The following is a 17,834-nucleotide window of genomic DNA, read 5'->3' as shown; positions in this document are numbered from 1 at the left end:
GTTAATAAGGGGCTCTACAGTGACATAATGTGAATTGGCAATATTGTATCACATAATATGAATTGTATGGCATGTGAATTTTGGGCACTGTGTGGCATAACTTGAAGTTGGTGCATTATATTACCATTCGTACACTGTGCTATGGTAGCGCGAAAGACCTTTGTCCTTTACAGTAGATCAGAAAGTCCAAAAGTCTGGCCATCCCTGGGTTAGACATTGCAGTGGCATTTTCAATGTTCCTGTCATGCGCGCCATCAGATTTATCTGCAAACCCACAAAGCTAAATGCAGACTGATATCACTTGACAAGGCATCTTAAAATGCATCATATTGTGCACATGAAGAAGCATTGCAACATGTTTTGCAGTTTGTTAATGACCATTAAGGTCTTTATTTGTGTTTGCATATTTGTCTTTTACAATGCAAATTAACTTTAATATTTGCCAAGTTTAATAGCATTTTATATGACCCTTTTTTGTTATGTCTAATGTTTATTTGGAATCGATTCCCGGCAGCGCCTGGCCGACAGATGAGCAGAGCCCGGCAGCGGAAGCCCGACAGTGCTGGAAATCCCGATCGGTCCTAAGGTAAGTATAAACTAACCTAACCTAAACCCCTAACCCTCCTTAGGGGTGCCTAACCCTAACCTCCCCCCCAAGTGCCTAACCCTAATCCCCCGTCTAAGTGCCTAACCCTAACCCCCCCTTCCCCGCTGCCTAAACCTAAGTCCCCCGGGGGGTGCCTAACCTAAGTCCCCCCCAGGGGTGCCTAACCCTAACCCTCCCTCCCCCTAGCCTAACCCTAACCCTCCCGGGGGGAGTGCCTAACCCTAAGTCCCCCCCGGGTGCCCTAAAACTAACTCTCTCCCCCCCCCCCCCCGCGGCTGTCTGCTCGCGGCGCCCAGCATGTCTTCGATCGGGATGCTGGGCGCCGGTCTCCTGGCATCGGGGAAATGTCAGGCGTCTACATCTAGACGCCCGGCATTTCACCCTCGCCGGGATATGACAGTCGGGAAGCCGGCTGCCGGTATTAAGGCAGCCGGTTTCCCGATTGTATACCGTTTATTTAGTATGACTGTAGTCCTATTATGTCTAATGTTTATTTAGTATGACTGTAGTCCTATCAGAACTTGGGGTCTGATTCAACTTGGACCGCAGTTGCTAATATGCACGCAATTGGCCGATTGTTGTGTTCTGTGCATGCATCGCAGTGCGCGTGCGCAAACTAGCAATTGCGATCAGGACTACGATCGCAGAGGCCATGTAGAGTGATTGACAGGAAGCGCCATTTGTGGGGAGTGATGGGGGGCGTGTTTGGGCAAACGCAGGCGTGCCAGTGTGTTTCAATGCCGTTGCATGGGCTAATTATCCCCTGCGATACCATACGCCGCCTGAGGCCTCATAGTGTGCGCTGAAGTTAGCAATTCCTGAGTGAGGTCTGACCTGCCTTAACTGTGCATACGGGTCCGATGGTACTCTATTGTACCGATGTTATCGCAGTCTTGCTAACCATACGGATGTGCGTGTAGGTGAAGTGGGCGTCCTTATGTAGTGCTGCGGTGACATAGCGATCACTATGGATTAGCATACTATCGCAGTTGAACTGCGTGCGTATGCTGTATTGCAATCCGTAGTGAATCAGGCCCTTAAATAACAATTTTACAAATTTGTATTCCTTGAGATGCTAGCTACTGCCATCTAGTGGAAATATGTGGAACTGTCATTAGAAGCCAGAGGGATATTTAGTGAGGTGTACTGAAGCCTGAGATTAACTGTTGTTAATTTGAATGCCCTTGTGGAAGTTTAAATCACTCTTCAGCTCAGTGGTGTAATGCCCTGAGTTTTATATAGTGATGTATGAAGTGTGCATTAAAGTCCCACTAGCAGCATAAACATACAACATAAAACGTTTCATTAATTCAGTTATAACTGGGCAGATTTTTGAGATCATTGAGAATCCTGCATGATGCACAAGACTACATGGAGTCAATTATATGAAATATTCTATTTGACATTGGTACCCTACTATAAAGATTCAGTAATCAAAACCAATCACTCACTTTGGGAGTTACTTAAAAGGAAAATAATGTAATTTACCACAGTATGATTTTAAATAAAATTAATATGTGTTTGTGGTCTTCAGGGCCCTGTGTAATTTTGATATAAACAGGTGTATTTGTATAAGTGATAAAAAATTTTGTTCTGTCACATGCGGTGCAGTTTAGCACATCTATAAATGTATGGTAACAGGGTTTGTGCTCTCCTTTATTTTGCTAAATGTGAATAACGGGCTCTATGCTAAACAGGGGCGTTAATACAGGAGATAATGGTAGTTGTTAACCTCTGGGCACCAGCCCTGAAGGCAGCACTCTGACCCCCTAAGCTGTTCCAGGTTCTGCTTTATACATCCCAGAGCAGGAATAAGCAGGGATCCCAGGGGTCATGTGCCGCTATCCTCCCACTACCAGGGCTTCCATCTAGAGTACGGTCTCTAGAGACAGATCCCCAGCAAAGAAACCACACCAATGTACATAAAAGGACCAGAGCAGAGCCTGGAGTGCATGGCCCATCCCTCCTTTATTGATTATTCATACAATTGGGACCTACTTCCTCTACTGTTGCTGTGGAAGCAGAACAGTAAACCCTGATCAGCACCAGGTAGTATTTGTGCGCTGGGGTGTTTGTAGTTAATTGGGGGAGGAGTGTGTGTGTCTGGGTGTTGCTGGGGTGTTGTCATTACAGCAGTAAGTGCAAGAAGGGAAAGTGTATGAGTTCTGCTGGGGTGTTTGCAGTAAATGTAGGGGGAGAGAGTGTGTCTTGGTGCTGCTAGGGTGTTAGGAGTGAATGCAGGGGGGAGGAGAATGTGTGTCTGGGTGTTGGCAGTGAATACAGGGGGAGATAAGTGTGTATCTGGGTGCTACTGGAGTGCTGGCAGTGAATGCAGAGGGGAGGATGTGTGTTTGTGTGCTGCTGGGGTGTTCGAAGTGAATGTGGAGGGCAGAGGGGGCGAGAGTGTGTGTCTGAGTGCTGCTGGGGTGTTGGTAGTGAATGCAGGGGAAGAAGAGTGTGTGACTGGGTGCTGCTGGGGTGTTGGTAGTGAATGTGGTTTAGGGGAAGTATGTGTAAGAGCTGCTGGTACTAGGGTGTTGGTAGTGAATGTGAGCAAAGAAAGGGGACATCAACAACTATCTCGCCTACGGGCTCCTGGTATGAACTGATGCCCCTGATGCTAAGCGGTTATATCATAAGCTGTTGCCAAAAGATCACTTAGCATTTATTGTCTCTGAGTCACCAAATTAAGGGTCTGAATTTGAGTTGGGCATGGCGGTGTCCATGTGTGCATCTTCTGCTAAAGTCACATCTGGTACTTTGTGCTAATACCGCTACAAGCCCTGGTGCGTCTGATTGTGCAAGGACTGAAACCACCACTTAGAGCATCTTGAGATGCAGCAATCAAAACTTGCATCAGCTCTATGTTAGGTGCAGATTCTCTGTCAGAGTATGGCCTGCAATGTGAGCCATTGAGCGGCTGTGTGCGCAATCACTTCAGTGACTCACCTATGACACTCCCATAATGGCCCCATAAGACGGTACATTTCTGTACGCCTGACTAGCCACCTTCCAATCACCACCCAGGAATGCCCCCAGTACATTTCTGAGACCATGTGTCTCAATCGGTCCTGTGACAGTGAACACTAACACCATGGCATGCATGCACTGTGTGACATTTTAGTGACTTAGACACATGCACAGATGAAAAACATTGACCATTAGCATGAATCTTGGCTTAGCATCTGACTCAGAATCAGGCCCAATGTCTTAATCTGTGGCACCTAGGGTTGTCCATCAAGATATATGCCATCGCTGGTTTAAAGCCATCAGTAGGAAACCACTGATGTTTGGGTATTGTGCATGCACAGAACACAGCCATGCATGCGCACACCTCCAAAATTAGTCCTTCGGCACCTATGTGCATCATTGGGACCACAGACTATTAATGGTTGCAAACCATCCATGGTCAATGGCCATCCCTCATGGGAAGAATATTTTATCCCATGTAACACCAGTGCTCTGTTTTAGCGTTTGCATTGGCGGGGGCAATGTGATGCACATATGATGGACCTGCAGAAAGGTGTGGAGATTCTTGTCTTGAGTCTATCAAATCTTGTTTTTCGATTTTATAGGAACCACAAAAAAGACCCAAAAGAGCCCAGTATGTATAAATAGGTGGAAGGTTTTTGGTCCCTAAGCTTTACTTTTGAGACAGCTAAGCAAACCATACTTAAAGCCCTCTCAGAGACGAAAGGTAGATTGAATGAATGAATGAATGCATAGTGAATGAGAGGTTGATTAGCATATCTTAGGCTATATATGTGAAGTTTGTGAGAGTGTGGAATCCATTATAGTAGGAGTATGTTCAGAACCTTGATTGAAGACTGTTATCTTTTGATCCTGTGTGACTCTCCCTGAGGCCTTTCCAAATCATGCTTCATAGCTCCCCTTGTGTTTGGTTCCCAGATATGTTATCCATTTCAGCAACGTTTAGACAAGCTAGCTGTCACATTAGCATTAATTTTATCAACAAATCCCTAAACCACACACTTTGCCTGATATTGTAATATAACTGCTAGAGATGTGCGTTTCGATTTCGCTGAACACACCTGAACTATGGGCAGGGACATTTTAAGAGAGGAGGGGGCCCATGTGCACTCCTCGTGCGGGGCCCCCTCCTCTCTCCCGGGTGGCTGGCAGCCGCTGACGTGGCTGGCTAGCCACCAGAGCATTAGTAGACTCCGGGCACTAGAGTGTGGCCATTTTTCCAGTGTTCTGAGCAGCAGTGACACCCGACGCGGGACCTCGGACAGGTAAGTTTAAAAAAAATATGGGTGCAGTGTGTGCGGTGCGGGGCCGCCCTGGACCCGGGGGCCCGTGTGCCCCGCGCACACTGCACCCATTATAGATATGCCACTGACTATGGGGTTCTGAGTTGAACCGAGTCCCGGCTTGGATCACTTTGGAGTTCCAAGTAGAACAGAGTACCAACTCCCAACTCAGGTTTTCTTGCCAAGAACTCAGATCTAAAAACCGGATCTCGCATATTTTGGATTGCATTCAAATCAGGTCCAAGTTATATGATTTTATCTGTTTTTATAAATTTTCAAAGAAATCTCTGTCATCATCGTGTTTTTGCCAAAACAAAAACACGATGATGACATAGAACCAAAACAAAATTATTGCCCAGCAGTGCACTGTGCCTCTTTCTGGTAAAAAAAAACAAAAAACATTTTGTTTGTAGTTCAATCATTTGATTTACATTTTATACTAAAATAGTATTCAAAATATAAAAAATAACAGTGTTACTGAATACAAAAATATGGTAGTTGCTCAATCAGCTTAATAATATACTACAGGTGCTTGTAAATGGCGGGGTTTACACTGAACACAGAAAAAAAAAACAGAAAACTGCCCCCCAGCACACTGCAGATAAATCAAAAATACTTGAATCCTACATAATAATATAAATTCAGAGGTATTGGTTTACATACATTTGCAAATATATGAATAAGCGCTGGGCCAACGTCAAGGCTCCTCTATACCAGCGTCCCTAACATTAAGGGGTTCACATCCGAGAAGCAAGGCACCCCAAAAAATTCCAGCCAAGGACCATCCTCAGGGCATCACACGAAAAGGGGGAAAAAGGTGATAGTGAAGTGTAAAAAGGATAGATGTGTAAAGATAAATCAATAAGTGTAAATGAAATGTAAAATAATTAAAATGACATAAATAATACACAAACGAATAGAAAAGTGAAAAAATATTCTATGTGAATTAAGTGGTGATGCCATGAGCAAGGTCCAGCCAGAACAGCCCCGGCGGCCCCACTCCCAAACGCTCACCCCAAAATAATTATTGCTATTGCTGTTAGGGACGCTGGTATAGAGAAGCCTTGACGTTGGCCCAGCGCTTATTCATATATTTGCAAATGTATGTAAACCAATACCTCTGAATTTCTATTATGTAGGATTCAAGTATTTTTGATTTATCTGCAGTGTGCTGGGGGGCAGTTTTCTTTTTTCTGTGTTCAGTGTAAACCCCACCCTTTACAAGCACCTGTAGTATATTATTAAGCTGATTGAGCAACTACCATATTTTTTGCTTGCAGTCTGGAGGCATGAAAGGAGGCAGCATTAGGAGGAGGTGCTGATCCTTATAGTGCCATGTGGAGGTTTTTTGGGGTACCTCCAAGGTAAGTTAGCTCTCAGCTCATACATGTACTGTTATCATGCAGTACATCAATTTGTAAATATATGACCCAGAGTGGGTGCTACTATTATGTAGCAATAATTATTTTGGGGTGAGCGTTTGGGAGTGGGGCCCCCGGGGCTGTTCTGGCTGGACCTTGCTCATGGCATCACCACTTAATTCACATAGAATATTTTTTCACTTCTCTATACGTTTGTGTATTATTTATGTAATTTTAATTATTTTACATTTCATTTACACTTATTGATTTATCTTTACACATCTATCCTTTTTACACTTCACTATCACCTTTTTTCCCCTTTTCGTGTGATGCCCTGGGGATGGACCTTGGCTGGAATTTTTTGGGGTGCCTTGCTTCTCGGACGTGAACCCTTTAATGTTAGGGACGCTGGTATAGAGGAGCCTTGACGTTGGCCCAGCGCTTATTCATATATTTGCAAATGTATGTAAACCAATACCTCTGAATTTCTATTATTATGTAGGATTCAAGTATTTTTGATTTATCTGCAGTGTGCTGGGGGGCAGTTTTCTTTTTTCTGTGTTCAGTGTTACTGAATAACCCACTGTGCTTTTAGTGTTAATGCCCTTTAGCTATATTGAAATATTATAGAAATGTAATCTTTAATTAGTTAAAATCTGTCCCGTCGATTTTTTTTTAATCCCAAATTATTAATCTGCAGAAATTAGAACCGGTGGTGCTGCCATCAATATTGTCTGCTGAGAGGATTTTGAGCATGCAAGACGCTGCAGCCACAAGAAACGTAAAAGTAGGTATTATACATTCATACAGTACATACTGCTCCAAACTAACAATACGTCTCTGCAAGATGGGAAGTTGCCATTTTATTGGATTACAGACCACATTTTATACAACAAACAAATTATTAATACACACTGACCTCCATTTTCATATTACAGTATATTACACTTATTACATGTTACCTCAGCTAAGGGTGCAAGAACGCATCTCACCTACTCTCTGCAATCTTTCTTATATACACCCGAAGGCAAACACAGACACCTATGCACACAAACACATGGCTGTAAATTGCATTAATAAATGAATATTTACTGCTTAGATTCCTCTCAGTGAACAGTGTGTAATGTATGAAACGCTATGCTTAATGGATTTGCCTCTTTTAATAAACTTGACAGTCATAGTATAATTATGCACATAACTATGTATCAAGGTTATATGTATGTCTCTATTTATACAACATTATCAACCTACGCACAGTGCAAACAGTGCAGCATAACAATATATGAAGCACATCAAGGGCAGCAAAATATGCAGACAGCTGAGTATGATGATAAGATATAATATTGTACGCTGTGTGCTTCTTTCTGATTGGTTAAGTTTAAATTTTATATATGTGGGTATTCTTACAAATATAAATACTGATGTATCTTGGGCTTTCCTGAGGATGCCTAATTTAATGCACACCTCCAAATCTTTGGTGGCTATACAATCCCTCAAAACTTTGTTGGCAATATAAACACATGTCTCTGCTGATGTTATACAGCAGATCCACAAATCTCTGTTGCAGTTACAATGCAGACACCTAGGGGTACATTTACTAAGCTTCAGTTTTGCTGCGGTTTTGTAAACCACTATCAATGTACATATGTTTTAGGTCGGTTTTGTAGGGGTTTTTATAAAGGGATTTTGACCAAACCGCTATAAAACCGATGAAAAACCAATTCATCTATCTGGCCAGTCAGAGGCAGAGGCATTACAATATACTTATAATTAGGCTTAGCATACTATCCCTTTGGGGATATCCACAATGGCTGACTTCAAGCCTGGATTTCACCTGCTTTTAATGAGCCACAGAAGTAATCCATGATTTTCCCGGTTTAAAGTGATGATATGGTAAGCCTATTTATAATGAACTAGTCAAATTGCAATTTATGGATGGCGCCAAAGGAATACCCAAACCTGCAGCTAAAGGTGAATAGAGGTTTCCCAAATTGACCCCTGAGGGGGATACTATAAGAACAAGGTTTTATCTGGTGCTGGAAGAGTAATTTAAATCTTAGGTTAAATTTGGAAGGGTAATTTAAATTGAACGATTTCCTGCTTGAAGAAACGGCCAGGAGTCATGAAATGCATTGTAGAAATACCGTGCTACCTTTTTATTGACTCTATGGTTTATTTTTCATGTGATACTGTGATTTAAAAATATTTTTTATTAACTTTTATCTTTTATTAAATTTTATTTCATGTAATTGCTTTTATATGTATTTCCATGTCAATAAGAGTGGGAACAGTTTTAGGCCTTTTAATTTATCTCTCCATTATATCATGGTTTTGTATCTTTGAAATTGCACTATACTACAAATAATCATTTATTTGTTAACATAAATTGTTGTTGGCCATTTCCTGTTTATATATAGCTCACCTTACTGGTGACTAATGGTATTGGTTCCACCACACATTCATCTGTAGACTATTTATTGGTCAGTGTCAACCAGTCCTCAGTTATATAGCTCATCAAATTGGTGAGTAAAAAATCTGGGGGTCATTCAGACCCGCTCGCGAGCGCAGGACGCTCGCAAGCGGGTCGATGTTGCCCCACTGCGCATGCGCACGACGGAGGGAGCTCCGTCGTACACATGCGCGAGACCCGGATAGCGACGGGCTCTCCGTCACTCCGGGTCTCGCACCAAAGGGGGCGTGCTGTCGATGTTGATTGACAGCACGCCCCCTTTGGTGGGCGTGTCGGGGGCGTGGCTGCCAGACGGAGGCGTTCCCATGGGAACACCTACCGTCTGAAGCCGGCCCCACTGACATCAGTAGTGATGTCAGTGGGAGTGATTTTGGCTCTGATAGAGCCAAAATCACTCCAGGGCTTGCGGCAGCGAGACCCTACCGCAGGGTCTCCGCCGCAAGCCCGATGGTCGCGATGGTCTTGACCATCGTGACCATCATCATGGATGCTCGCATAAGCTGTGGGTGGTAACCCACAGCTATGCGAGCGTCCATAAGGCCGCTCCATTTTCATGTAGGAGGGCCCTGATTCAGAGCGAGCGCTCTGGTCAGAGCGTCCAGCTCTGAATCAGGCCCTCTGTTCCACCATTCACATATGTATCACAGACACAATTTCTCAGAGGTGGACGCAGTTGTAGTAGCAGCTGTGAATTTAATCACAGCCGCTATTATATAGTATATGTATTGGACTGCGCTACCGGTGTGAAAAATTGTATAAATATAATTATAGATGTATTATTTGATATATCCATAGCAAGGCTTCTCTCAATAAAAAATAAATATTTAATATCAACACATATCACACTTACAGCGCACCAAACATTACAATAGTATGGAAATATTTGTACATCTATATCTCTGGTTGTGAGACACTTCTGTTCTATTATAAACAAACATTTAAGGTTCCTTGGACCAATAGGACTAATATTCCATATAGAAAACATTGAATCACAAGTGGTATTAATACTTATTTACAATTGTTTTTATCAGGATAACTTTTACATTCATACTATTGTAATGTTTAGTGAGTTGTTAGTGTGATATGAGTTGATATTAAATATTTATTTTTATTGAGAGAAGCCTTGTTTGGCTATTCATTCTCAGTCAAATAATACTATAATATATCTATAATTATAGTTATACAATTTTTCACACCAGTAGCGCAGCCCATTGCATATACTATATTTGTGAGTTTTCCTGTCTTGGGGTCAGCTGGTACTGACCCATTGGACTTGCAACAACACAGGTGGTCAAAGCAAGCACAAAGATAGTAGTTGTTAGGTTCTAACATACTATACAGTCGCTACTTTGGGGTCTATTTACTAAGCAGTGTTAGGAGACAGAATGAAAAGTGATAAGGTAGGGGGCAGGGCCTGACCGCTAATGGAGGAAGCTGTGTCTCATCGGAGCTCCGGGCCAGCTTAGCGTGAAACCAGCCTCTATAGCCCCATCCCGGGCAGCAGAGACCTCCAGACACCTACTTACCCCCCCTTGCTTGCCTCCGGTCCAGCGGGTGAGAGCTGCGGAATCGGGAAGCGAAATAGGCGCTTCCGCAGGTTGCAGCTGGCCTGCTGCCCTTTGCTCGGACTGGTGGAGTGCTCGGACTGGCGGCCGCGGACTTCAGGCGGCGACATCTCCATGGTGGGCGCCCGACGGAGTCCTCCCTGCCGCACTCCGCGTGACCTCTCTCCGGCCCTCTAGCTTCGGCTGCCCCGCTGCTGTGTCAGGGATGGTGTTCCTGCTCCTGGGGACTCCCGGGAGACAACTCTGGGCGGAAGCCCCAGCGTCCTGAAGCCTCCGGCGGCCATCTTTAAATCTGCCCACACGCTGCTGCTGATCATCTCAGCCGGGCTGTTAGCTGTGAGCCCCGCTTGCTGACAGGAACATCGGCCGCATGTGACTCCCTGGAGTAAGTGGAGGGTGGTGAGTCCCTGAGGGGAGATTATACTGCATCTCCACATACCACTGCTTTACCTGCTCCACTGTCACGTGACCTGTTGGCCCTTTTCTCTGTGTCTGGAATTCCTGTGTAACAATCTGCACATACCCAGTTTTTCTTTCACTAGCCTAACAGGATTAACTTTTCCCAGCTACTTTGCTTACTCTTGCCCTGACATTTTTTACTTTTGTGCTGGTGGATATTTGCCATTTACTCAGCACTGGCCCCCTCTTGTGGTCTTTTGTGAAAATTGCATCAAGCATATAAGTATCTCCTAGATGGTGCATCTCTGGAATTAAAGATGTTCGCTTAATATTATCACCCAGCTTGCCTGGATTATTATTGTAGAGCCCTGTGTCTCACTTTTTATACCGTGGTATTTTTTTGTTTTGTTTTTCTCTCTATTTTTATCATTTCACTATGTCGCAGAGAGGTAAGAAACCTCCACCATCTTTTGCAAATTTCTTCGGATCTAAATCCAAGGGCTCTCAGAGGTCGTCATTACTCCCAGAATCCCCCCCTCCCCTTGCTTATCTGAAGCTGGCATTGATCCCCAAATTCAAGCGGTTATGACTGGTTTGTTGGAGGGAGTTCAATCCGCATTCAAGCAAGAACTGTCAAAAGCTATAACAGAATTTAAATCAGAATTGACAACTCTCGGCAACAGAACGGACGCACTGGAATCTAAATCGGACGACTTATGCCGTTCCCAAAATCGTCTTGATAAAGAACTCTCTAGACTTCGTGACGAGGTGGAGGCACTCAAAGAAAGACAAGAGGACCAAGAGAATCGCTCTCGTCGCAACAACTTACGCATCTGTAATATAGCAGAATCAGTCCTTAGCTCCTCCTTACCGTCATTTCTAAAAGACTTTTTTCAACACTTAGTTCCAGCTCTTACCAATGAAGATTGTTTATGTGATAGAGCCCATAGAGCACTCCGATCGAAGCCTTCTCCTACTCAACCTCCTAGGGACGTTATAGTTCGCCTGCACTATTTTCGTTCAAAGGAACAGATTTTGTTAGCTACTCGGGATTCTCCAGTGATACCATTCCAAGATATGCAGTTACAAATCTTCCAGGACCTGGCCCCTTCTACTATTCAGAAACGGCGGGATCTTCAGCCAGTCACTAAGATTCTACGGCAGCATCAAATCCGATATCGCTGGGGATTCCCCTTTATGCTTCATGTTTCAGCAAACAACACTGTGCATAGTGTCAAGACTCTCACTCAAGGTCAAGATTTATTAGCCAAGCTTAATCTTCTTCCGACGCCGACTTCTGATCCGGTGACTGCTGCAGCCTCTCCCAAACCTCAACGCTCCCAACCTCCTTCACCGGACTGGACCAGGGTGTCCCGTCACCATGTTAAGGACGGTGACCCCACTTGAACTGTTCGGTCACTCCCTGATGTTTATTCTCTTTATAATAGGGTTTAAAGCTCCCTACAATGTTCTTTTTGAAGTTTGCTAGGAGGAACAGTCCTCCCCTCTTGGTTCTTTGCGACATATATAGTTATTATTTTCATGAATATTACGATGTTTAGATAGTATTTCTCTCTGTCCCTTGTCTTTCCCATTCTCCCCCCTCCCTCCCCCCCCTTTTTGTTTGTTTTGTTTCTATATATTGACACAGGTTTATGATCCCTGTACTACAGGGATTTTTGTTTGATTTGGTTATAGCCGATCTTGTATTTAAGGGTCCAGGCAGTCCTGATTCTATTGGACGGTCATTCCACTACCCCCCATGCTCCCTTTAATATATTTGAATAATGTTATGCTGATTGATATTATTGCGGTCCTTGTTTGGGACCCAACTTACCAGGTTTGTTACCCAAATGGGTTCTCTGTTTCTTTCTTTTTTTCGTGTGCTTTTCTTTCTCTGTGGCTCTATTATGCTTTTCTTCCCCATTTCTTTCCTTTCTGTCCCCATGGGTGGCTCTACTTGGGCCAAATTTTTGAATTATTATATTTGTGTGTTATGTCTGTAGTACTATATATTTTTCCATGTCTCTTAAATTGTTATCCATTAATGTAAACGGTCTTAACTCTCCTAAGAAACGTACCGTTTTCTTGGGGGCTTGCAGGAGGGAGAAAGCCGATGTTGCATTTGTACAAGAGACTCATCTTACGGGCCCGCATTCCCAGCTTCGAGGTAGGTGGTTTGCCCAGACCTTCTTTGCTTCAGCGAATTGTAAAAAACGTGGGGTAGCCATTTTAATTAGGCGTAATATCCCTTTTGTCCACATTAAAACTGTGACAGACCCAGAGGGTCGATTTCTTATAGTGATCGGTACCTTCCGTACTGAGATTTTCACTCTGGTGTCTGTGTACGCTCCTAATCAAGACCAGCCCCAATTTTTTGATTCTTTGTTCAGGCGTATCAGCAGAGTTGCGCAGGGCCATATTATTTTGTGTGGGGATTTCAATACCATTATTGACCCCCTGTTAGATAGATCTAACACACCTTCACACTCCTCCGGGATGTCTCTTCCTAGAGCTTCTCGTACTCTCCTGGCTTCCCTTAAACACTATGGCCTTTGTGATTCCTGGCATCTTAAACATCCTCACATTAAGGACTTTACTCATTTTTCAGCTCCACACCAACATTATTCCAGGATAGATATGATCCACATTTCCTCCGCTATCACCTCTATGGTTACGGAAGCAGGTATTTCCCCCTTTACATGGACAGATCATGCAGGTGTCTATATTCTTTTAGATGTACAGAGTTCTCCTCGTGGGAAGCGTAACTGGCGTCTTGATGACTCCCTTTTACAACATCCCTCCGCTCTGCTAGAAATAAAATTAGCGGTGACCCGCTACTTTGAGGAGAATACCTCTCCTGATATTACCTCTGGTATCCTCTGGGAAGCCTATAAGGCTACGATACGGGGTTTTCTCATTTCTAAAACCTCAGCGGTTAGGAAAGCGGCTGCACAGGAAATCCATTCCCTTGAGTCACAAATTTCAGTGCTATTGATTCAACATAAGGCATCCCCTAGCGTCTCTGTGCTAACCCAAATTGAGAAACTACGAGGTCAGCTTAATGCCCTTCTGTCTCGCCGCGCTGCACTTATCTTGCAAAAACTTAGTCAACGCTTTTATGATAAATCTGACAAAATCGATTCTTTATTAGCCAATAAACTGCGTCACAGACAAGCATCAGGTGCGATAGACAAATTACACTCTCCGTCCTCTGGTTCTCTTACCTATGACCCTGCAGTTATGGCTGAGGAATTTCGGACCTTTTATAGTTCCCTTTATAATTTATCAGACTCTTCCTACCCCACTTCTGCTGGAGCCGAGGGAGTGCGCTCATATTTGTCCTCTACTTCCCTACCCAGTCTCTCAGAATCCCAATTATCTACTCTCAATGACCGTATTTCAGATGAAGAGACAATAGCTGCTATTAGATCAATGTGTTCCTCTGCCGCCCCGGGCCCCGATGGGTTTACAGCCCAATATTATAAACTGTTTACAAAAGAACTTGCCCCACATCTTACATCTTTATTTAATGATATCTTGGAAGGCGCTTCTTTTGTTCCTGATACAACTCGGGCCGACATTGTGGTGATCTCTACACCTGATCGTGATTCTACTCATTGTATTAACTATAGACCGATTTCATTATTAAACATCGACCTGAAAATTTATGCTAAAATCCTAGCGACTCGGTTAGCTCCTTTGCTTTCTTATTTGATACATCCGGATCAGGTCGGGTTTATACCTGGACGTCAGGCATCGGACAACACCAGACGCGCCATTGATCTGATACATTCTATTCATAAAAGGAAACTTCCTTCCCTGATTTTAGCTCTAGACGCGGAGAAAGCCTTCGACCGTATTTCCTGGCCCTTTATATTTGCTGTCCTAGACAAAATGGGATTTTCAGGCAAATATTTAGATGGCGTTGTGGCACTTTACCGTTCCCCCACAGCACGGGTTTCGGTTAATGGTGTTTACTCCTCCAGTTTTGGGATCACTAACGGTACTCGGCAGGGTTGTCCCCTCTCCCCCTTAATATTTGCTCTTATTATGGAGCCCCTGGCGGCAAGGATCCGTTGTAATAGAGCTATCTCGGGAGTATCCACTGGCCCCTCTGAATATAAAATCGCATTATATGCCGACGATATTTTAGTTTCCCTCACTGATCCAGCCCAATCCCTAAATTCACTTTTAGAGGAAATAAATTCATATTCCCAACACTCGGGTTAAAAAATTAATGTTACCAAGACTGAAGTTCTCGATTTCTATATCCCTGCTACCCTAAAGCAAACCCTAGAGACCATGCTTCCTTGTACTTGGCATAAAAAAAAGATCAAATATCTTGGTGTTTTTTTAACTCATCATCATCATCATCAGCTGTTTCAGGCAAATTTTCCCCGCCTTCTAGATTGTATTAGGTCTGATTTGCATGAATGGTCCAATTATTTTATTTCTTGGATAGGTAGAATACATTCAGTTAAGATGAGCGTTCTCCCTCGGCTCTTGTATCTATTTCAGACCCTTCCGATTTACATCCCTCCATACGTGTTCAAATTTCTTCAGTACCAAACCTCATATTTCTTATGGAACCGGAAACGCCCGCAGACCAGACTAAAGTTGCTTCAGCGGCCCTCCAGGGGTGGGGGTTTGGGTATTCCTGAGTTTAAAAAATATTACTATGCTGCGCAGCTCTCTGATTGTGCTCAGTGGTGTAACTTCAATGCGGGGAAGGTCTGGGTTGCTATCGAGGCCGAGGAGCTGGGACTGGCTACTGTATCCCCCCTCTTATGGTTACCGAATTTTCATTGCCCCCGGACAGTTTCTTCCCACCCTGTAATTTCCCGTTCTTTAGCAATTTGGGATTTAACCAATAGATGTTTTAAATTAGCTCCAGCCCCGTCCCCTTTGATACCATTACTTCACAATCCATCTTTTCCTCCTGGTTTATGCAAATCATCTTTTACTGCCTGGGCATCGGGTAATATCTATTATGTAAATGATATAACTATAGATACTAATTTCCCACAATTTTCTGAAATCCGGGATAGAGTAGCAATTCCACCCAAAGATTTTTTCCGGTTCTTACAAATTAGGCACTTCCACTCCAAAATTAGCTCGATTTTGATTAGCAGACCTTTGACTTCTTTTGAGTCTATATGTTGGAGACGACCCTCCACTAAGGGTCTTATTTCTACTATTTATTCCTTACTAGGGGATGAAGTAAGCTCCAATCGGGATTCTCATGAGTTGGCGTGGGAACGAGATTTGGGGCACTCTATAGATGCTGAGGATTGGACGGAGATCTGGGACAACGCTGCCGCCAGTTCTATTTGCGTCAAAATCAAGGAAAATATCTATAAATTGCTATATAGATGGTACTATGTACCATCGCGGCTACAAGTATTGTTTCCCGATGCTTCAGATAGATGCTGAAGGGGTTGTGGTGGCCAGGGCAATTTTTTGCACATCTGGTGGACTTGTCCCAAACTGGCTAGTATATGGCAGGAGGTTTTCGATCTCCTCTCGCGCCTCTTTGAGATCACGATCCCCTCTGATCCTCAGCATTTTCTACTTCCCTTAAATTTACCCTCTCTATCCCGATTTCAGAATAAGCTATTCCGACATATAGTATCTGCTATGACCTGCCAAATTGCAGCGGACTGGAAAAACCCTCATCCCTCTCCAATGCAGGCAATATTATCAAGTATTTGGTATATATACAGGATGGAATACATGACCGCTTTATTACATAATACATCCAAAACTTTAGATAAAACATGGTCCCCTTGGCTGACATACCAAAATAATTCCTCTCCATTCAACAATTAAATTTTCCATTTATGGTTTTCTTTTTTTTTTCTACTATAACTAGATTAAAAGAGAGTAATCCTATATAGAGTCCACCCATCCTTCTCTCCTCTTATTCTCCTTTGTCTTTCTTAAAGTTTTTTCTTTTCCTTTTATCTCTTTATTCTTTTTTGTTTCTCTTCTATTTTTAAACGGATTGCCACACCGTTGCAGCACGATACTTTTCTTGCTTCTATATTCCTACTTTTACTATACTGAGAAAATCTACTATTATATTATATTATTGTTCTGAAATAGTACAGTTCCTATTATATATATATATATGTTATGTGCTGTATTTTATTTTTGTTTTTGGGAATGTACTGTTCTTATGTGATTTGCTCAATAAAAAGAGTTAATAAAAAAAAAAGAAAAGTGATTAGGTGCCAGCCAATCAGCTCCCAACTGTAATTTTTCAAACACAGCCTGTGAGATGACAGTTAGGAGCTGATTGGCTGGCACCTTATCACTTTTCACTCTGTCTCCTAACACTGCTTAGTAAATAGACCCCATGTCTTCAATTCAAATCCACGGCCGATAAGCTGCTCACCGGTTCCGGCGCAAATCCGCCGATGTGCATACAAAGACTCGCCATCAGCTGGCAGGCACAGAATGTCCAAGTGACCATGACTGCCAGTGTCACAGCAACTATGTCTTTAGACACCGACATGCCCGCGAATATTAGCCACTCTCTCACCCAGTTATTTTCCAAGAACACTCATTGAAATTGAAAGGATCCCCATGCAATTTCGATCTGTGTCTCCCAGCGCAAACATTGGGACCCATACACAGTGGTCACACTGTAAAACATTGGGCGCTTGCACCTGTTGCTTTACCTACATCCACTTCTGAATCACCCCTATAGCTTTAAATTACCACTCCAACGCCACAGAAAACCTTGTTACACTTAGGCCGGGTACACACTAGAGCGATATCATCACGATTTGTCGTTTCCAGGCAAATTGGAATGACAAATCGTGAAGATTGTTCAGTGTGGTGTGTACGAGCAATTGTGAGCTCCCGTGGGACGTTGGCGGTGCTGCACAGTCAATTAGAAGATATTGCATACAATGCCATACTGCTAAATGCAGCATGTCATTGTACATGGCCGTCGTACCGCTGCATCGTGCAGTGTGTACGCATGGTGCCATATGTCGGCCACTAGGTCGGCAGATCGTCCGGGAACACATCGTTCCTATGTGTACCAAGCCTTATAATGAAGGCAATTAATATGTATAGAAATAGTGGCAGTTAATGTTTTACATAGATAACACTGGGGAATAAAATTTTTTTTTTCCTTGCCAAGGA

The 17,834-nt window shown here is 43.3% G+C and overlaps 1 protein-coding gene across 2 annotated transcripts in view; it reads left to right on the top strand.

Annotated features, from left to right (window-relative positions):
- The window catches only part of CCDC198 (coiled-coil domain containing 198), a 102,394-nt gene that overhangs the window by 40,357 nt on the left and 44,203 nt on the right, over window positions 1–17,834 (top strand). For both annotated transcript variants that reach the window (XM_088461598.1, XM_088461597.1), the window contains exon 3: window positions 6,943–7,029. In XM_088461598.1, the coding sequence (XP_088317724.1) occupies window positions 6,943–7,029 (87 nt within the window). The remainder of the gene's footprint in view (window positions 1–6,942; window positions 7,030–17,834) is intronic.

This window comes from Taudactylus pleione, unplaced genomic scaffold, assembly GCF_031769625.1.
Source record: "Taudactylus pleione unplaced genomic scaffold, aTauple2 ptg001075l, whole genome shotgun sequence".
Taxonomy (NCBI): domain Eukaryota; kingdom Metazoa; phylum Chordata; class Amphibia; order Anura; family Myobatrachidae; genus Taudactylus; species Taudactylus pleione.
Note: the sequence above shows the minus strand (reverse complement) of the source record. Positions and strands in the feature narration are given on the sequence as shown.